General features: G+C 30.4%; 1 protein-coding gene across 2 annotated transcripts in view; it reads left to right on the forward strand.

Moving 5' to 3' along the window:
- Positions 1-22,781, forward strand: part of LOC129988373 (snRNA-activating protein complex subunit 4-like) — a 73,225-nt gene that overhangs the window by 44,826 nt on the left and 5,618 nt on the right. Inside the window, exons 16-21 of one of the 2 annotated variants that reach the window (XM_056096588.1) lie at positions 159-262; positions 2,033-2,206; positions 6,040-6,376; positions 6,458-6,513; positions 10,722-11,060; positions 18,805-19,070. In XM_056096588.1, the coding sequence (XP_055952563.1) occupies positions 159-262; positions 2,033-2,206; positions 6,040-6,376; positions 6,458-6,513; positions 10,722-11,060; positions 18,805-19,070 (1,276 nt within the window). Of the gene's footprint in view, positions 1-158; positions 263-2,032; positions 2,207-6,039; positions 6,377-6,457; positions 6,514-10,721; positions 11,061-18,804; positions 19,071-22,781 lie in introns of those variants that run through there. The other variant, XM_056096589.1, reaches the window with a different exon arrangement.

Genomic DNA, 22,781 nt, shown 5'->3' on the forward strand with positions numbered 1-22,781 from the left:
ATTTGCTATTTTATATACTACAAATGTATATTTTCTTTTGTACTCCATTAGTAAATATGGATTTTTTTATATTATTTGCAATTATTTACTTTGTTTATTTTTATGGAATGATTTTTTTTTTATTAATTCTTATTATTTTATTTGTAATTTACAATTAGGTAGATGGTCAAGAATAGCAAAAGAAATGAAAGGCCGTACTGACAATATGTGTTTAATTCGTGCTAATAATTTGGGACTCAAACGAGGTGAGGAAATAGATATGGTAAGTAAGTTCATCATTTAAATATGCATGTATGTATATGTGTGTGTGTGTTTGTATATTAAAATTGTTTTAAGATATTATGAATAATGGAAATAATCTAATCATATGCAATGTTCAAAAAGATTATATTTTCATTGCTAAATAAAATATGTATTATGTATGAAAGTGGGAATAAACAGCATTTACATTTATAAAAAAAATTGTCTGTTTTTAATGTTATTGTTTATAACAGTAACAACAGACAACATGTGTCAACAAAGAATGTTTGTTTCTAAATATAGATTTGCATAAGTATAAATTGATTTAACAAATTTACTCTTAAGCTCTTAAAAATTTAATCATTCTGTGATATATAGCTGCAATTACATCAAAACAATAAACATAAAAGACAGAAATACACTTTCAATCTCGGTAAGACTGCAATATTTAAATATTAGAATGTCTTGAAGCAACATTTTGCTTCATCTTCTTATAGCATTTATCACTTAAGAAAAGCTTAGCTTAGGAAACTAGCTACCTTTGACAACCAACTTGCTCACCAAGATTTTTTTTTTTTTTTTTTTTTTTTTTTTGTTATTAAGTGATTAATATAAAACGCATTTTTTTAAAAAAAATTTTAGCTTATTTGATATGACTTGCAAATAAAACTTTAACTGAATCATTCAGTAACAAATTATTACAGGCACAAAATAAATGTGTATATATTATGAAATATAAGTGGAAGTGAAAATCCTATTCCAGAATTAACAATAAAAAAGGAAAAATTCTTATCTTAATTTTGGCATTATGTCTAAAAGTTTTTTTCAAACCAAACCTAACATTAAAAGCATCGTAACATTGTAAATTAAACTTGAAAAATTTATTAAAAGTAAAGTAAAAAACTGTATAAAAATAAAATGGATATCATTAAAGAGATAGTTTTTTGAGTTTTAAGGTAATGCAAAAACCTTTTTTTGGGAAATTAATGGTTTTAGAAGTTATCTATTTCCAGTAAGTAAGTCATTGCAAGTATCCATAATGATGGTTAAGCCTATTTTCACTGCTGATTATTAAATTGTCTGGTTAAAGTTTATTTCTTAATTTCTTTTGCATCTTCTAACTAAACAAAATGTTTGACATGGCAAGCTGCATTTATACTATAATAATTTCATTTAATTAGCAAAGTGTTGAATTAAGTGCAACTGTAAAAACGCTGAACAAAGTAGTCTGTTGAAACTTTCATACATCGATAAGTACATTTCATTGCTACCATTCCATAATAAGTAATAAGAGTGATTTCTGTGCCACGTACATTAGTATTGTATATGTATATAGGTTGGATATCCTTTCTAATTGTTGAAAAGAGCCAATCTATTAATTAGCATGCTTATAAAATAATCAAGCATCTGTGGAATTTGTATATTCTTAAAATGCAAGAAAGCAAAAAGATCTGACTACTCATATATAACTTAATAAATGTAATATTAAATTAAGAATAAGAGGCAAGAATATATGACTATGCAACATAAAACCATAATTTTTTCTTTCTCAAATATTATAAATGAAATTCTTACAACAAAATATGAAATGTCTCCCAATTTATTCATTCAGTAAATTTTTCTCTTACTGAAAAATAAATTCTATTTATTACAACTTTATGTACAGGACACTTTGATGTATGTACTTTTACTATGTATATAAATACAGCATCTAATTGTAAATGTAATTTTTAAATCATTTAAACTCTGTTTTCTTACTAGTATGTTTTTTGTTTTTTTTTGGTAATTATAGAAAACACATGTGAAAGAAGAATTAAGTGATGAATATGAGTTTAGTGAAGCAATCTATGGACCAAGGCGGAAACCTACAAGGACTAGTATGAGGGCAGATATCCAGAGGGAAGCCTTGGAAACTCTTAAATCTGCTTTGATGAGAGTTGCTCCTTCTGTTATTGATGAAACCATGGTAAGAAACTATATGGAAAATAAAATTAATTTAATTTTAAAAATTAGCATTTTAAAATATAATTTATCAAAAATAATTGCTTTATTTATTATTTTAAGTTATTTGAATGGTTGACTCTCTCATAATTACAAATATACTTCATGCAATAAAAAAAAAAAAATTATACATTTTGCTCTATTTACTGCTTTAGAAATGCTTATTTGTAAATCTACCTTTTCATTTACATCATAATAATGTGAAAAACTCAATTATCCTTGAAATTTGTCAATCATAGAGGCAGAATTTTAACTGAGAAAGTAAATCAGCTGTGCAAACATGATTAATAATAATTGTTTTTCTCAAGCAATTCTGAAATTCTTATTCTTAGTGAAAAAAGCTCAACTTTTCTTGAACTTCTAGTATAGGCATATATTTCTGAAAATTAACTGTAAATGTTTCATTCACTACAAAATATAAAATTAGGATTTTGTACTAGGTATGAGGTGTTATGAAACTCTAGAAAAGAAAAAATAATTTAGGAGGAAAAAAGAATGCCAAAAAATGCCAAGTAGTTTTTCAAATTAAATTTCTGCAAATTTGGGGGGGGGGTGGAGAAACGGCTTCTGAAAAATCTGCTGCAATTGCAGAAATTGGTTGCAGTTTTGTCTTGCTAAAAATCTAAACAATATACTTTTAGAAAATTTGTATATAAATATAAGCATTCATTTAATATAATATTATTTCAGGTATTTTTGAATTGTTGCTTATTTCCCCTTGTTTTTGTATAGATAAAAACTAGATGCTATTGTTATACTATTGTAACTGGCACATGAGTACTGTTCACATGTTTCCTCTTATGCTGCATATATATGCAGAGAAAATGCAAAAGATATTTATTTATTTATTTCCCAAATTTGAGTGGTAACTGATATATAATGGATCTCAGCACACTTTTCAACTTTCATCAGTTGCTTTTTAGATACAAGATACCTCTATTAGTAGAATAAAGAATGAATGGTAATCTGTTTTCTTCCTAGACCTGAATCTGCTACATACCCTCTGCACAAAAATGAAACTTTTCATCTACAAGACGTATGTCTTGTCAATATAAATCTTGTTCCCTAGAAATAAGATTATCATTACTTGAAGTTTCCAAGATTCTGATAATCTACTTACTGCTGATCTGAGCTGTACAATAAAAACATATTTGCTGTATTTTTTAAGAATATTCTTTTTATATAATGTAGTATAAAAGTCTTCAGACTGGATTCTTTTTTTTAATTTTGGCTCTTTTTTTTTTTTTTTTTTTTTTTTTTTTTTTTACTTTTGATTTCATTTTATAGGTAATGTTTATCTGTGTTTCAGTAATAGCAGCATTAACGCTCTCTAAATACAGTTGTACTTTTTTAATTTGATTCAGAAATAATTTTAGTTTTCTAGATTGTTGCAAAAACAGTTTTTAATTGGAATTTTCACAACGCTTATATTTTTGTTTATATATATACATATAGGGGAATGCATTGATCTATTTTGTATGGATTCTTATGGAGAAAAATTCTTTCATTTAACAAGTATTTTGCATTACAAGAAAAATTCAGAAACAAATTATGCTAGCTAAGCGAGGTTTTACTGCACTATAGTTTCATGTATTTGTTATTTCAATTTCTTTCCAATAAAGGATCATTATGAATATTTTCTATGTTTGCAAGTGGATTTGGATGTTACATTTTATAGCAGAATGCTTTTCCCTTTCAGTCTAATTTTTAGCCCAAAAGTGATAAAAGTCACCATGTTTGGATGTTAAATTAATACTAATTGATATTAAGGTGTGTTTTTTTTTTCCATGTTGGCAGTTAGTTTATTGTATACTGTCTGTCATTTACGACCAACTAGTTCACTGAAAATATTGGTTGCGTCTAACCTTATTTAAATCTCCAGTGCTTAACTTGAAGTTTATAATTCCTTCAACAAGGTATTTTTATGCATTAAAGTGAAATACTCGTTGAAGCTATATATTTAATCCTTTTTTATTTATTCTGCTTATTGTGTATCTGAAACTGCATAATGAAAGCAGGTCCGTAGACATCATAGTACCATGAAAAACATCAACGAAATTTATCTTCAGATTGCAATTTCACCTTTGTAAGCTGAACATTCTGATCAATCTTGTAAGTTGATTAGTAGAATCTTTTGCTCTTAATTTTCAACAATGAAAGAAAATCACTTAATCAAATATTTTTTTAAACAATGAAAATATATTAAATCACAAGGTTACAACAGAAATTATTTAGGGAAAAAAAAGAATTTGCAACAAAAAAATCTGATGCAGAAAAACAAATTTAAAAATTGCACAACAAATTGGTTAACATTAAAAAAAAAATTTTTTAATTTCAAAATGATATAAAAACTATTCTATTGCTTTAATATTTTTAAAGTTTTCTCTGAAAAACTCAAAATTTTTAGTTTTTTAATATCTCTAATGTGCATTTTTTCCCTGTGATTTACTTGTACAAAGTTTCATAGTTGTATGTCAAAAGGACCACAAGATATTTATCAGAAATTTCCTGGAAACTACCATAGAATGAAGAATGGAGTAATTCAGGGTATAAATCTAGTGTTTATCCATTCAAATAGTTGCATTAATGAAGCATAAAATTGAAATTCAATTTATATTTCATTAATCATTTTGGAAATTAATTTTTGTTTTTAATCATTAAATGATATAATTATTTAACCCTTAGAAGCTTGATTTTCTAAATTAAATTTTAAACAATCTCAATACATATTTTATTATATATTAATCTGAAGTATCAAAATTGATACACACACACACACTAAAAAAAAAAAAAACTTCAGGCAAAACAGGTTTTTGCTAAAAGCCTTTATATTATAGTTAAAATAAATACTCACCTATTTCAAAAGTATTTTTATTATTCGGAAAAATGAATTGTATCAGAGATTTATTCCACTAAACTTTTTCTAAAAATATATCACTCATTCAATATGGCGGGGAAACCGAATGTCGTATTATTTGAACAATTTTGTGAGCTGACTTTTGCTCAAAAAAGCATTATGCAGTGGTAGCATACATTGAGCCAAATATTTAAAACAAACCAATTGCAAGTGTATAATTTAATTTAAAAATCTGGTATCAAATTTGAAACTTAGGGCATTTAAAGGTTTAATCAGTCTTTCTTTTAAAGGGGAGGGATTTACCTCACCTAATTTCAAATAATTCAGAATATTTATAAATGCACCTATATTTTCTCTAGGGAAACAAAAATTATATATTTTAAGTATTGAAATTAATTTATGCTTCACTGCATCATTCTCCAAAGTTAGATTTCTCAATAATTTTTTTAATAATTGTTCTTTTTTTCTTCAAAAAAATGTTTTCAAATTTTTATTATTACTTTTATTATTATTTCTCCCCAACATTTTAAAAGTCAGTGTTTCACTAAGACTTTCCACTCAATTCTTTAAGTATCATTTTAGAATTTGAATTGAGATGATGAACAAGTATTAAAGATTGAATAGCAGAAAGAGAAAAACTAAATATAACATTTTTTTTTTAATTCATCTGTTTACTTAATTTTTCTTAAAATGTTCATCAGTTACGTTTTGAAATGAATTTTCTGCTCCAAACATTTTACTTTTAATATGTTAATGATTATAAACAGCATTTTATAATCTGCATATCATGTACAGTCAAAAGAATTGGATTGAGTTACTCTGGTTATGTCAAATTTGATACGTATTTTTATGTGTAGATTATTAAGAAAAGTCTGATTCTTTATTGTTACAGTAAGTAAATGCTGGATTTGATTTTTTTTTTCTTTCAAAATTTTTTATAGGGAACGATAAATGTGCCATGTATCAGTCTTTCTTTAATGAGAGACCTATTCAAAGAGCTTTTCAAGAATGAACAAAACAAAACATCTGCAAATTGGAAACCTCGATACCTTAGCACTGATGGAATATCAAAGATAGATTTCGCAAAACGTAAAAAAGGTATAAAGAAAAAATTTGGTATAGACGAAGAGAGTGCAAGTGAAGAAGAGGAAAGTGAGAATGTGCCTGGTATTAAAATTGATAGGGATTCGTATTTTAATGAAGTACATAATGTATTGAGGTCACAGCTTTATGAAATAGGAAATTTAATGCACTTGCCTAAAACCATCGAACAAACAAGTAAGTTATTTTTAAATATTAATTTTTTTAGCATATATAAATATAACTGTATTGTAACTTTTTTTCTCCTTTCATGCATAGATCTCAGTTCAAGACGTGCAGCAGAGCTTAAAATTTTAAGGACGTTTTATCAGCAGGTAAGAAGAATTTATTATCTACAGGGTGCGGCAAAAAAAACTCGGACAAAGTGATTGCATCTTAGAATAGAAGTTAACTGATTTCTTTTTAATTTGTGTGCATTTCTCTTGTCTATCATTTAAATTATAAAATATTTTATCATATATCTCTTAGTTAACTTTTTTTCCCCTCTCTCTTTTACCATGTCAAGCAAAAGAGCTGCAATTTTAAAGTTGTTTAAGCAATGAAAACAACAGTTTGAAATATGCCTCGGCAAACAATGTCTGATACAATCTGTCGTTTCAAAAAGTTTGGCAATGATGGTCGACGTCCAGGAAGTGAACGAAAACGTACTGTGAACAATTTCAATAACCATAAAACTATCAAAAAGCAAGTTCAAAGAAATGCGAGGGTTTCCACCAGAAAGGTCGCTCATGAAATGGGAATAAGTGACCGATCATTGCAACGAATGGCAAAAACAGAGCTTGGACTAAAACCTTACAAATTCCAAAAAGATCAGCCTCTCATGGAAGAAAGCAAACTCTTTCGGCTCCAAAGATGCCGAAAACGTTTTAGACAGGTAGCAAGACAGCGATGGGAGAGATTCCTTTTCACTAATCAGAAGCTTTTTACCGTCCAACAAGCTCATAACTCCCAGAATGGCAGGATCTGGACTGCAGGCGCTCCAAGCGCCTCAGCAACTGTTGAACATCGCAACATCCAAAATCGGTCATGGTCTGGGACGTAATATAAAGAGGCAAAACACCTCTGGAGTTTGTGGACGAGGGTGTTAAAATAAATCAAAAAGTGTACCAGCGAGACACTCTAGGACCGTCCGGGGACCAAAAAGCACTTCGGCAATGTAAAGTGTACATTTCAATAAGATTCCGCACCGGCTCACAAGGCCAAAAAGACACAAGAGTAGTGCAAGGCGCATTTTCTGGATGTGATGTCATCAGGAGAGTGGGCACAATACTCGCTGAATCTCAGTCCCATGGATTACAGAGTATGGTCCGTTTTGGAGTCTAGAGCTTGCAGTAAACTACACAAAAATTTGGATTCTCTAAAGCAATCACTTCGACGGGAATGGGATAGATTATAGGTAGAAGACATGCGGCCTATTGCTGAAAATTTCAATAAGCGTTTGCGCCTCTGATCACCGCAAAAGCCGCCCATTTTGAAACCAGTTAAATTTATTTATTAGTAAAAGACTACTATTATTATTATTTGTTATATTTTGTTAATTTATTTATTTTTGATAAAATTATATTAAAAATTGTTTGTCTGGGTTTTTCTGCTGCACCCTGTATTATACTATCTATATATATTAAATTATTATTGAGTCAAATTTGAAATAAAGTGTAATTATTTTTTTCTATGATTTTAAACATCTTCTTCTTTTTAGTATTTTTTAAGAATAGTATTTATTCAATAATATTTTTCATTTGTTTCAATAACCAATCCATCAGTGTATGTTTCTTTATTCAAGGAATAATATGATTCCATTTCATTGCAAATTGTGGAGTGTCAATTAGGGTTCTGTAAATAATCCAGTTACTAAGGTGCTAGTTAATATATATATATATATTCATTTGTTTGCTTGTTGGCTGCGGAACCAGAGGTTGGTTTACAATCTCAACTATTATGTCAGTTTGTTTCTTGGAAATACCTGTCAAAATGTTATTACTGTTCCACCGATTTTGAGTTGCCATGACATTGAGTTTGTGTGGTAAATGTCTAGTTTCAAATAAAATGAAGAGCATATTCGACACGAAATGCTTTTCTTGTTCAATCAAAAGAAAAACATGAGTATGTCATATCTGAATGATTTTGTGAAGACAAAGCCCTTGCATAAGTCATGAGTGTGCGTTGGTTTAGACGATTCAAAAGTGTGGATTCCACAACTTTACGCTTTGTGAGATCAGAAGCTTGTTGCATACAATGTTTTTCTAAAATCGGGTGAAACTTTGAATACTGTTTGTTAACATCAACAACTGACTAATTTGAATCGCACCTTAATCAAAAGTGTCCAATGAACTGCAATTTTGCAATAAGATAATTCTTCATCCCACACAACAAAAGGTTTGAGAAACTCCGTTTCTGCATAAAGCTGAAAATTCTTGCCCCACCCACGTCATTCGCCAGACCTGGTTGCTTTGAACTACTTCATTGGTATTTCTCATGTTTTCCTAACAACATTTCAATAATAACAAAGATGTCCGAAAATAGCTTGTTGACTTGATCATCTCAAAATGTTAAAAAATTTTGTCAGTACATTTTGGAATGCAAATTGGCGAAGTGTATAGCTAACAATGACACATTCTTTGTATAAAGTATTCTTGTTTTTCCGAAGATACAATTTATTTTCTTTAAGAACTATTAAAAATTATTGATCAACACAAGTGATGGCTTTAGTGGTTATTCATTTGTTCTAAATCACTCATGGTTAATTTTAATTTAAATTAGGCTACCCAAGAGGAGAGCACAAGCGCAGATTTTGCTTTCTACTCCTATAAAGCACTAGTATGACCTTTATTGGTCATATATTTTTTTTCCCTCTCATACAGAGAGAAAGTATTGTAATCGCCGAAAATTTCAAATTCTCACAAATAAGATATCTGTGTCTATTTATGGGATTATGTTAGTCTGCTTGTGAACATGGTGACTAAAAATGCTTTGAACTTAGCAGATGAAATTTGATACATGAATTTTCTTCTAGAATTGTAGATTTCTATCACTTTTTACGAGATATCTTTTTGTCCAACTGTCGGAGTGCAAGCGAACACAGTAGCTATAACACAAAGAGAGCTAGAAGGTTTTAAAATTCGGTACACAGTTCTAGCACCTAAACGTAATGATTCTTACCAAGTTTTCAGCGCAATCTGTCCAAAGGATCACCGTCGATCTGTTGATTTACATGCATGTACATGCAATGACTTAAAAATATAAAATGTGGTATGTGATTTTGTGACTACAATTGCAGTCCTGTGTCAAATTTTGGTTTTTAATCGGTCTGAGAAAAGGCATTCAAAATACACATTTGGATTTCTGGTACTTTTTTTATTCGCCACATCCAGCGCCACTTAATCGTTGGCAGTAATAAATTCTTTCGTTATTGTTACTGGGGGTGTCATACCGTTATAGTCTGTGTATTTTCTGTAGGCAGTTCAAGGTCACATTTTCTACCTCGTTATTGATTGTCTGGTACCAGTAACGCGGTAGAAAATGTGACCTTGAACCGCCTACAGAAAATACACAGACTATAATAGTGAACAAGTATATTAATTAGAGAGTATACGAGAAAGTTTCTGGAAGACCACACCCGCTCGCATTTATAAATAAGATTCCATGATATATAATATTAGGGTGTCCATAAGTTTCTTTCTTATTTCTAATATGAAAGGAATACACAATATTTACTGTTTAAGATATTATTTGTTTTGTTATATAAGACCTTCTTCCATCTCCCAGGAAACCTCATTCTGCCTTCTTTCCAAAATAGTTGTGTTTTGGAACAAGAAATAATCTTCGAAGTGCGCTGATGGATTTAAAGCGCTTATCGCGAAGTCAGTTTTTTAAGGACAGAAAGAAGTTAGAATCACATAGAGTGAGATCTGGATAGTATGCAGGTTGCGGTAAAACATCCCACTCAAACTGTGAGAGCTTCTTTCTTACGATTAGTGCAATATGTGATCTCGCGTTATCATGATAAAAAACTACGCCTCGTCAGTTCTTTAATTCTGGCCGTTTTTTTACTACGGCAGACTTCAATTTATACAGTTGATGACAGTATTTCGTAGAATTTGTTGTTTCACCTTGAGGGAGGAGCTCGTAGAAAACTACGCCTTTCCAATCCCAACGAATGCGCATAAGAACTTTTTTGAAATATAGTCCCGGTTTTGCGACAGTTGAAGGCCTATTGTCCTTACACCAAGTGCGTTTTCCATGCACATGAAGCATAACATGCGGTAAATGTCGCCTTTCGCTACCCATGTTTAACGCTGTGGATGAAAGTCTTAAAAGAGACTATGGCACAACGAAAGATAAGCCTGCATGTTTGCACAAGCAGAGCTAGATAAGGCCATTCATAGCGCGATGAGAAAGAAACTTTTGGGATACCCTAATAATTTCATAACAGTTCTCAAACATTTATTTTTTTAATATTCTTATTTTATTGAATTTATATTATTAAATTTAATTTTAATTTCATTCTTTTATTTGTTTCCAGAAATTAAAGTGTTCCAGCATTCCACTTGAGGAAGAAGACTTTATCTTTTGTGGAAGTAACTACAACCTTACTTTAGCTGACATTATTTATCGTTTTGTTCACCCTCCGCCTACTGTAGAAGACAATGCCATATTGTTACCTCCAAACTTGGCTACCTTAAATGGAATGGACGTTATGGAATTAGCAGAAAACAGATTGAATAGGACTGGAAAATTAATCAATCGAAGTAAACATTACATTCGTTATTTAATTAAACGTACTAGTGACTCTCCAAAATGTATCAAATGTTGCATAGCAGAAAATACTGAAGCTTGCCAGAAATTTAATATAAATCAAATGGTGAGTTTTTATATATGATTTTTCGAAAATTAGTTTGCTTTGTCCTGTCTACCTTTATAGAAAAATTAGTTTGTTCTTTCCAATTTGCCTTTATAAAATTCAGTCAGAATTCATTCATTTCACATTGTATAAAATGATTCAATACTTTTAATTTTAAAAAAAAAGAATATTTCATTCTCTTTTAACATATATTTAAATGTAAAACTATCTTTTTCAATTTGTGACTGAATTCTCTATCTCCTTTGTTTTTCATAGATTTTGTAAGGAATTTTGAAATGTATAAACAATTTTAAATAATTATTTTTTTATGATTTCAAAATTTGGAAATTAAGGTGATAATATAATGTAACATTTAAGCCAATATTATGGAATTTTTCATGTTTTTATATATCTGCTAGCTGATATGTGTGTGATTGCTCCAGATAAGAAAAAAATTATTTTATGTGTAATATCTTTATTGTGAAAATTGTTTTATATAAAATGTTATAAAACACAAAATACAGTTATCACCTACAACTCTTTTTAAAATTAAAATCAATGAAGAATTAACTAATAAAATGTAGGAATTTCATTTTTAAAAAAGGGTATGTTTTTTATCATATGAAAACGTGATGCTGTTTTGGTTTGATGTTTTTGAAAGCTTAAAATATGTAGGCAAAAAATAAAGGGCTCAAGCTGTAAGAGGTTATCGCCGTAAGTACAAAGTAGAAAATGGGAATCAACGGGAAACAGCGAGGGAAGGTTTCAAAGGTGTTTGTATTATAATAATACTTTTTCAATTTTTCAGCAGGGGAAAAAAGTTGTAGAGCTTGGACGATTTTGAGGTTTAAAAAAAATCGAATCGCTTTGCTAGAAGTTAATGATTGTGCTATACAATAGTCACGTTATCATTTCAAACCAATTTAAACCTTTTTTTTTTTTTTTTTTTTTTTTGAGAAAACATTTTGGAGCTTGAACGATTTTCAGATGAAAATTGTTTTTCTGTATAAAGATGCATGCATAATCTTATAGTTATGTGATAGTTTCAAACCAGTTTAAACCGGATTTTCGCAAAAAAAACTGTGGTGCGGGGAAAAAAATAATGAATTTTGAATTCGATTGATTTTGAGATGGTCAAAAACCATGGCTTTTGTGTCTGTCGTAAAATGATCTTTAGCCCCTTTTATTCTGACAGATTTATGACATGTGACTTAATAATGTTTTCACATGTTAACTTAATTTGCGATTGCGGATTTCATTTTTTTAAAATTTAGTATTGTTTTTCTTAAAATAAGCATAATATTAACAACATATTAACAGAACTAAAAAGCAAAAACAATGCAAACAGTGTGTATTTTTCAAAAAATATCTTTAAAAAAATCTTTGTTTTAAATATTTTATACTATAAAAAGTAAAAAACGAATTGACATAAATTTCTCAGGTTAAAATCAGAAAATAAGTTTTTTTTAATTAACTTATCCAGATTGTGCATTAATTAATAACTATTATATTAAAAATTAATAAAAATAAAATATTCAGTCCCCCTCTCAAAAAAAAAAATTGAAGACTGTCTCTTTGGTAATTAGGATTTAATATTATGATAAACAGAATGCTAACGCTTTCTCTTTGTTGAAGAAAATCATTTGAAATAGAAGGATCGTACTTGAATTTCTTGACTGGTTTAGCTAGAATTTAGAGAATTTATTGTAGACAATGCATTGTATGTATTGTATTATGGTAGAGAATTTATCGACTCTAGCTTCAGTTGAGTTAGATAATTTGGATTTTGGCATTTCATTATTTAATTCAATAATGTAATACATAGTTTTAATTAAATATTATAAGAAAAATATAATGCTTAAGTAATCTATTTCTTAACTCTTTGACTACTGGCCGTGCAAATTCTATACTTAGGCTTTTTTCAAAACAAATGTTTTTTACTCAGATCTAAATTTAATTTATAATTTATTTTCAGTATGCACAAGCTTTCTGAAACACAATTAACTTCACAATTAATATGTAAAAATATTCTGAATTTGAAAATATTTAAAGAGATAATTAAGGGATTAATCTGAACATTGCTTTACATTATCTCTACAAAAAAAAAGTTGTAAAAAAAATTTTTAAGGTACTATTTAAGATTACCATTTATTCATTTCCCCCATCTTAAAGAAGAAATCTAATAATTTCAAAGAAAACTTCTTCTCACAAACGGTCATTTCAAATAATAGAGCGGAAAATTAGCTTTTCTTTTCAATATATATCATCTGTAATTATCTGCAATATAGCAGTAAATTATTCATATATTCCTGTATTAAGTTTATAATTTTTGTGGTTGAAAATTTTTCACTCCCAATGACCTTCAGTTTCATTCACGTTTTTATTCAAAGTCCATCAATGTCATTTGAGCATACTCATCAATCATTTATCATCACAATCAGAGCACCTGAGTAGAAGAAATCTTGTTAAATATTCTAATTCTTCTAGCTAACATTAATGGGGTAAGTTTTTAGATTCTTGGAATCACGCATTAGAAGTAAGGCTATTAAAACGAAAGGGACACTAGAAAACAACCTGAACAGATTTCTTTTTTCTTCCCTTCATTTCATAAAAAATAAAAATTGTTATACGCTTGTTAATGTTGTGTAATCTTCTTTATTATCGTAGTGTTGGATAATATTAGGGTGCCCCAAAAGTTTTTTTCTCATCGCGCTATAGATATTTTTAAAGATCCGCTTGTCACTAAAGACAAAACTTGGATTTTATATGAAAATGTGCATAGAAAGCGCACTTGGTGTAAAGACAATAGGCCTTCAACTGCTGCAAAGCTAGGATTACACCCTAAAAATAGTTCTTTTGTCCATTTGGTGGAATTGGAAAGGTGTAATTTTCTATGAGCTCCTTTCTCAAGGTGAAACGATAAACTCTTCGAAATACTGTCATCAACTAGATTAATTAAAAGCTGCCATAGCAAAAAAATGGCCAGAATTATTGAACTGACGAGCAGTAGTTTTTCATCATGACAACATGAGACCACATATTGCATTAGTCGTTAGAGAAAAGCTATTACAATTTGATTGGGATGTTTTACCGCATCCTGCATACTCTCAAGACCTCGCTCCATCTGATTATTACTTCTTTCTGTCCTTAAAAAATTATCTTTGTGATAAGCGCTTTAAATCCATCAGCAAAATGAAAGCAGCAGTATAACAATTTTGTAAAGAAAGCGTAATGAAACTTCCTCAAAGATGGAAGAAAGTAATAGAGCAAAAGGGTTCTTATATAACAAATTAAATAATATCTTAAACAGTAAATATTGTGTATTCATTTCATATTAGAAAAAGGTAAGAAACTTAAGGACACCCTAATATTTGGCAGTAAATATTTAACAGAATTACTGATTATCAATTGCATATGGTCATTTAATTCCAGAAAATAAAATAAAATTATATTAATCTCTAACTATTTTCATGTAGTGTAATGGAATTGCTATTTTCAATTTAAAATTAATTCCTTTTTCTTTTAAGTGTATAAGTTCAATTTCTTATTATTTAACACTAAGAGCAAATTTCCCCCCCCCCTCATTTTTAAAAATCTTGACAATGATTGTATTAGGAATTAACTGAATTTTACCTGTAGATTTAAGGAAATAATTGAATAATTTCAAAGAAAATAAAATACTAAGTTCGTGAAATGTATTTAATTAAAAATTATTAAATTCAGAGTTCCCTGCAAAAACTTACTTTTACTTAAATCTATATTAAAGTTTCGAAAGAAATAATTCAAAATCAATTATCAGTTTAATTTTTCCAATGCAAACAACTGAATATAATTTGTTTAAAAAGTTTCAAATGTTTATTGTTTTTAAAAGATGGTCTTGAAACGGTTTTCAGTATTTTTCAGTTCCATATATGATCTTATTTAATGTGTTAAAAAGTTATCTATCATTTGATTTACGACACATATTTCATTAAAACTCAGTTTATAGCTTTAAACAAAAAGTTTAGATTCAGAAAAAGCTGTAAAGTATATTAAGGTATAAAAAAATTTTAAAAGAATGTGTCTTTAGTTTTAGTTAATAATCATACGAAAAATACTTTTATATCTTGTTGTTTATACACTTTTATAATTAATGTAAATCATTAAAAACTCACGTCAAAGTTTTAAAAAAAAAAAAAAAAAGTCGGCATTATCTGAATGTAAAGGAAACAAGCAATTGATTTTGAAAAATCGACAACGAATTCTAAAACACTTCGCGCTTTTGCGCATGCGTTAGGATGGGTTTAATGCGTCAAAATAGGGGTGAGAGGAAAGATGAAAGGAGGGGATATTTACATTTAGCAATAAAATAAACTCGGATTACTTGCAGATTGAATTAAAATAATACGGTCAGAAACGACCATATTCACATACACTTGAGAGAAAATATTGAACAAAAAAGTATCCAATTGGGCGAAAATCAAGGTCAAAGAATTCCGGAATTCATCCTTCCGCGTCTCTCTCCTTAATAAGGTAGAATCGTCGAAAAGTGGTCGTCTTAGAATACGGAAACGAACTGTACTTGTATTATTAAAAAAAGGGGGCAATAATGATACTTTAAAACAGATTTATCTCGAAGGCGAATAATCAACAGCTTTTTTTCTTTTTTAATTACTTCAAACTGACGCCAAGAAAAAAAAAATAATACCCCTAGACTTGCATCCGATTCCTCTCATTCGAAATCGATCTTCCCTACCGAAACCTGTTTCTATGACGGCCACGGTAAACATAAACATTTGGCGGGAAGTTTTCTCCTGGTGGACACAGAATAGTTTTTAATTAATAAAAAAAATATCTATTTAATTTATTACTACAAGCTTTCTTTGTATTCCTTAGTGTTTCTGATATATTATAAAAAAAATGTATTAAGTAATTTAAATGTCTAGAGCAGGGGTGGCGTACCTTTATGGATCAACATTCGATTTTTTCTAAAGAAATGTTCAATGAGGTATAGACGTGTCGTCAAATAATTTTGACTTGTGATTATTGGGAAAATAATAAAATTAAATACTTACAACTCAAAACTCTTTCTTTACTACGAAAAAATACATTTGACACTGTATAGTAGTAAATATTTTAATTATGTGTAATTCAAATTAAAATAACAATAGTGTGACTGCTGTTGTTGCAGATTAGATGACAAATATCTTATATTAAAATTGTAAGGTGTTACTTTTAACAGAATGCATGCTGAATTGGGAGTTATCTGCCAAACAGTTTCTAAGCGAGTCTTTAATGTTATTCATCTCTGTAAATAATAACTCGCAGGCATAAGTAGATTTAAAAATGGTTAAAATAGCATGAGTCAGCTTCTTTAAACAGTTAAATGTATCTGGAATCGAATTCCATGTTTCGAAAATTTCGTTGCTGTCATTTTTATTTATATTGCTTGTCAATCTTTCTGGTTTCAATCTATTCCAAGTTTTCTCCTCTTTCAATAAAATTTTAAATCCATATTGAACTAGACTGGAAATCAATCAGTTGCATTTCAAATTCTTCAATTTCCAACCAATCGAACTAGGACAAATTCAGTTTAGCAAATGAAATCATATCGGGATACATAATAAACTTCCGATAATTCTTTAAACTGAGAGAATCTCGCTGAAAATTCCTTGATTAAAAAATCAATTATGGAAATAAATTCTTCAATAACTTTTTCTTCGTCTGGTTTCTCATATATATCTAAATTTGATATGTAATATTGATATTTTTTCAAGTTCGGGAAGTGTTGTAGTTTTTTTGTAATAATATGGTTTCTGAAAGCACGCAGTTTAGCGGCAAAAGTGCGAAGGAGATCCATCATGGTGACAATTTTTTTATTTGTGCCTTGAAGTTTTGCGTTCAACTCATTGAAATGTTGGTATATGTCTGTAAAAAAACCAGCAGTTTTGAAAGCCACATAATATCCAACAACAGTAGGTATTATTCAACCTTCCCCTCATTTTGCAGAATCAGTCTGATTTCTTCCAAGCAGTCAACAAACCTTTGAAGTACGTTCCCGCGGCTCAACCAGCGAGCATTATTATACATTAGTAAGCCATTATACACCGAGTTGACTTCATCCAACAAAGCATCAAACTTTCGTTTATTTAAAGCCTGCAACGATTACATTATCAAAAGATGTTAAACTAGTCTTAGCACACAAGGCTTGTTAGTGAATATTGCGGTGAAATTCGAGAATCGAATGTTGTCCTACGTCTGTTTAAAATAAACTAATGAAACTTTTTTTTTTTTTGTTTTGCCCACCATATTTAGAGCACTATCAGTTGTTACAGAAACAATTCTTTTCAAATCAATTTCTTTCTCTGCACGCGATTTTTTAACATCCTTACAAATATCTGCGCCCTTTGTAGTTGTTAGCAACGATTGGTATTGCAATTAATTCTTCCTTAATGGCGTTTATTACAAAATATCGAGCAAAAATAGCTAAACGTGCCTATTTAGTGACTTTAGTGCGTTCATCAAAACATAACGATATAAAAGGAGCGGAATTAATGTCATCTGTTACATCTCCGGCCAGTTTTAAGATTCTTTCTTTCATTGTACTTCTAGACCGAGAGATATCTTTGATCCGCTGAATTATCGTACCTTTATTCTCAGAATCCCCAAAAAGTGAGGAAGCGCATGCTAACCAGGCTCCTTCAAAAACTCGACCTCTTGAAAAGGCTTACTATGCCGATCAGTGACATTTGCAGCCAAGTAACTTGCCGCGCTCATATGATAATTTTTGCTAACATATTTAATCACAGACGTCGATTGTTTATTTCTGTCTTTTATTGCACTTGCAGGAATAGGAATATGCACTCCTCGCACCGCGACCGATCACTCGCGTTTGTTCGAATTACTTTATAGCGACCTTTTTTTATTTTGAATTAAAAGGCAAACCTTTTGATCTATGACGTGTCCAAAATATTGTGTCGCGTGCCATTACTGGCACTCGTGCCACCGGTTCGCCATCCCTGGTATAGAGTATACAGGGGAGTTGTGATTAAAGTTCCACTTTCAAATAATCATAAAAGGAAAATTACTGGACGAAATGTTATCAAACTTGGAAATAATTTAACGGAGTCATGGAAATTTCTTTTTCGCAAAAAAAAAAAAAAAAAAAGGTCACAAACTTATCGTCCGGGGAGAAATGGCGCTGTATGCAATATTGTTAAGCAAAATAGGACATGAAGATATTGGTTTAAAATGTGTTTAATCGTTTCTTAAACGTGTTACAAAACATGTTCAATGTGGAATCCACCATTTTCGGAAAGCAAGTTAAATCGAAATCTGGTTACTGCATTCTCAACAGTGACTGTTAGCGTATCATGAGGAATGTTTCGCACATGTTGGTGTTTCGCATCTTTCAGTTACGTCAAATTGTTTAGATTATCACCGTAAACAGTGCTTTTGAGATAACATACATTGATTATGCTTTGTAATACATTTAAAAAACGATTAAGCACATTTTAAACCGATGTCCTATTTTACTTAACAATATTGATACAGCGCCATTTCACCCCTGGTGATAAGTTTTTAAATTTTTTCCCCCTCCTTTAAATTATTACCAATTTTGGTAGCATTTGGTCTAGTAGTTTTCCTTTTATGACCATTTGAAAGTGGAACTTTAATTATAACCACCCTGTGTATAAAAAAATTGCATCTCATCTTTATTTCTGCTGATGAACTTTAATGCGTCTATTTTTTCAAAAATCTGAAAGAATCTTGAATTTACTTTCAGAAAAATTATTTGATATTACCAACTAAAGCTATGGTGAAAACGGCAATGGTTGAAAGTGGAGACCCATCTGTACAAGTGGAGAATTGCTGTTGTGAAGATTTGGCTAATTCAAGAACTGAAGTTGAACTATTAAGTGAACGCTTCTTATCTTTATTTATGTGGCCTTATTTGCTGTCACTTACAAATTTACAAACCGGTCAGGAAGAATTAATGATTCGAAAAAAGATGCCATTGGGAGCACCAAGAAAATATCCGTTTACGAAAAGGTAAGTCTTAGTTTAAATTCTTTCTGTACATTGGTTTTAACTGTTGAAATCACTTTTTAAAATAACTTGTAAGAAAGTATGTAGAACCCCTAAAATCAATTCTTTTTAAACTGTCAATGATACTTTGAATAAGCGTTTTAGAATTTATTTTTTAAATAAAAATACGTACATAAATAGATTTCCATCAAGCTTAACTCCCCAAAACTGGCAGCATATTCGAAGCATGATACTGTTCCAAAAGGAATACACTGCTGATGTATATTTAAAATTTTTATGGGAAAATGAAACTACTATTTATATAAAATTCAATGAAATAACAATTTATCAAGTGATATATGACTTAGATGGATGATTATTATTATTTTTTTTTTTGGCTCATGTTAATAATGGGTTTATGAAGCATACATATTCGGCTTTTAAGCATTGTTCGAAGATATTAAATTCGTGAAAGATCCAGCAGTTTTTTGATGAGAAAATCATTAAATATCTGAATGAATTTCCAACTCTACATGTGGTCATACATTGAATTCTGATTTTTTTTTTTTTTTTTTTTTTTTCCCCCATTCATGAAGATTTATCTACAAAGTTCAGAGGTAGGAAAAGAGTTTACAGCTAACAAAATATTGTTATGAATTTGCAATATGGTTTCCTGGAGTAGTTAGTTTTCTGGTAAGAAAAAGAGTTTTACAGATTTTTCTAACGTATGATGAATGGATGCTGTCAGAATCAACGGTCTTTGGCAACAAATAGGAAGGACCCAGAATATTCGAGAATCTTGGTGACAGCTCCATTAGGACTCGAGTTCCAGTGCTTCCTCTAGAACATTCGATCCTTATAAGTGGAGTTATAAAAAGCTGAGATGAATGAGTAATAGTTGATCTATGAGCTCTTTGGGAGCTTGTGTGCTATTTTGTGTACGCTTCGTTTGTGTTTTGTTCACTTGTGCTTCTTGCATTCTTATGAAATAAAAGTTGTTATCGTACTTATCAGGCTTTTTACCAAGCATTCAATAAACTGAATATTCCATCGGATTGATTGCTTTGCTATTTGATTTCGAGGAAACAATGGAAGCTGAAATAAAAAGACATGCTTGAAAAGATTCAATCTTGGAATGAAGAAATGAAGAATCTATTCCAGCTGGAAAAGAAGGAAATAAAAGCACATATAGAGAGTCAAGTTGAATGAATTAATGATCATGTTAATAGAAGCATAGAAAAAATGATGGATAAAAAAAAAACTATCCAAGGCATGAAGGAAGATATTCAGGGTATGACAGGAGAGACTGGAGATTGAATGAAGAAATTAAAGTAATACAAAAGGAGGATCAACGACAAAGTGGGGAGATTTCATTAATTTGAAGCCAAGTTAGGAATTCTAATATTCCAAACCATCTGTAAAAAATTTGACTTTCGACGGAGAATCTGCCTGGGATGTCTTCAAGGCTCAGTTCTACGTTGTGAGTACTACAAATGGATAGTTGGATTTAGTGAAAGAAAATCAACTTATAATTTCTCTCCGGGGTCAGCAGCGGAGATTCTATAAGGAATTCTAGCTGATAAGTTGGCGGACTTAACCACGATTGAAAAAAACCCTAGAATCTCGCATGGGAGGTCTTATTCAATTTTATAGAGCTAATTACATTTTCAGATTGAACTAAAGATCAGGAGACAAAAACCACGAAAAGATCTTTAGATACTTGCTGCCGATTTGGAGTGACTAATGAACCTGATCTACATCGAATGCCCTTGCATGTTCGTGAAAGCTTCGCAGCCAAAAATTCGTGGATTAAATCAGAGAGGAAAAGGCTCAACATTTAACGAGACTAATGGTTGCATAGAATTTGGAATCGTCCATGGCATATAGCAAGGTATACGAGGCTGTGAAAACTGTTTCGAAGTCATCCAGCCACATACGGTCAATAGGGATGGAGGATGGTACCGATAAAGAGAACGATGATAAATTTGAATCTCTAGTATTAAAAACCTTAGCCAAAAAAATTATCCACTAGTCCTGCTGCCAAGAATAAAATTGATATGATGGTAACTTGTTGGAAGTGTAACTAAAAGGGATATAGCATTATATATTAGAGTGCCGATTAATTACGTCTAATCAGAAAAATTAACTTATTGCCGGCCGTCTTACGGAACGAAAAACAAACTTTTTTAGCTGGAGGCGGGGGGGGGGGGATAAAATTGTATTTGGCAAAATCTATTCGTGTTATATTCGTATTTTTGCTTTCTCCTATTTGATGTTATTAAATGCAAATGTAACTCTTTTAAGAGCAGGCTTGACTCAGAAATTGATTCTACACGATTCCTCCCGTGGGCGGGGTACCTCGAAATGAGGGTGAGAAGCTTCCGGCATGGTGGTTAGTTATCGCCACTCTGAAGTGTACATGAAAAGATGGGGGTTTGCTTTTCCCATTGATGACGGGACGTTAACTGCTACGAATGAAAAAACAGAGATACTTGGGAAAACGGATGCATCAATTGAATATAGATCCAGAAAATTTCAATACATATATGATATCACTGATCCAGATATCCTTGGTCTGAACTTTTCTCAAAAGTTTTAATCTTATTGTTAATTTGAAAAAGAGTGAGATATGGACAGGAGAAGAGAAACTTTCTTTGATTCCAACAAGTATATAGCATGCATCCAAAGTTGTGCTCGATATTGACAAAGGGGAAGACAATAATACCTGCGATATCGAAATGGCTGATCCAAGGTGTTCTCGAAGTTTCTGGCCAGTTCAGTTACGCTATAAAGGACTTGCAATGTCAGCCGGAAAGTGTGATTACCATATGCATTGATTGTGAAAGTGACTCATCTCTGTTCAATTTCTGAATTTGCACAAAAAAAATCTAAATTCTGAACAAAGGAATTGATATTGGAATAATATCGTCACACGTCCTCTAGAATTTTCCGAAACGCATTGCTTGACGGTCTCGGAGAATCTCGAAAGACTTAATAAAGAACAGCTAATCGCAGTGCGAAATTTAAATAATTTCAGAACTTGCTTTTTACCTGTGACTCTGGTTTTGGCCACTGCATTATGAAATCCTACAAATCAAACGTTGCCTTTGCCAAGAATAAAGCAAAGCTAAGTATCTAGTTAAAAAAAATTAGTAGTGGAAAAAACGAGAAATCGTCAAGGCCTTCGGCTTCTTCTGTTGTATTTGTTAAGATAAATTATGTCTGACATTTGCTATTTGCAAATTCAGTAATTGTTGTTTCATAATAAATTTAAGGATATCAAGTGTTTTGAGAAACGTTTTAATTTGAACATCAGTTCAATAGTTAATCGAAGGCTTTTGAAATGATTAGTAGAAGGACATCACTATCTTTATAACTTTCACTAACAGAAGCAAATTATTTGAAAATATTTCATTAAACCACAGATATATTTTCCTTGATATACTTCATAGTGTAAGAAACTCTTATCAAAAATGGAATTCTCTATTATCAAAATACAAGAATATTTTTTGTAAAAATATCTACATTTATACATATAGATATGTTTGAAAATTTTAATTGCTGTTATTTTTCTTTTCTTTAACTCCGACTTTTTTTAATTAAGGGAAGAAATTAATAAAGCTTTTACTACTGTGTGTCCACCACGAGAACACTTCCAGTCAAATGTCTATGTTTACTGTGTAATAAGTATTGATAGGGAAATCCATTTCCAGTAGGAGGAATTGGATGGAGGTC

This window comes from Argiope bruennichi, chromosome 10 (genome assembly GCF_947563725.1).
Source record: "Argiope bruennichi chromosome 10, qqArgBrue1.1, whole genome shotgun sequence".
NCBI classification, from domain to species: Eukaryota; Metazoa; Arthropoda; class Arachnida; order Araneae; family Araneidae; genus Argiope; species Argiope bruennichi.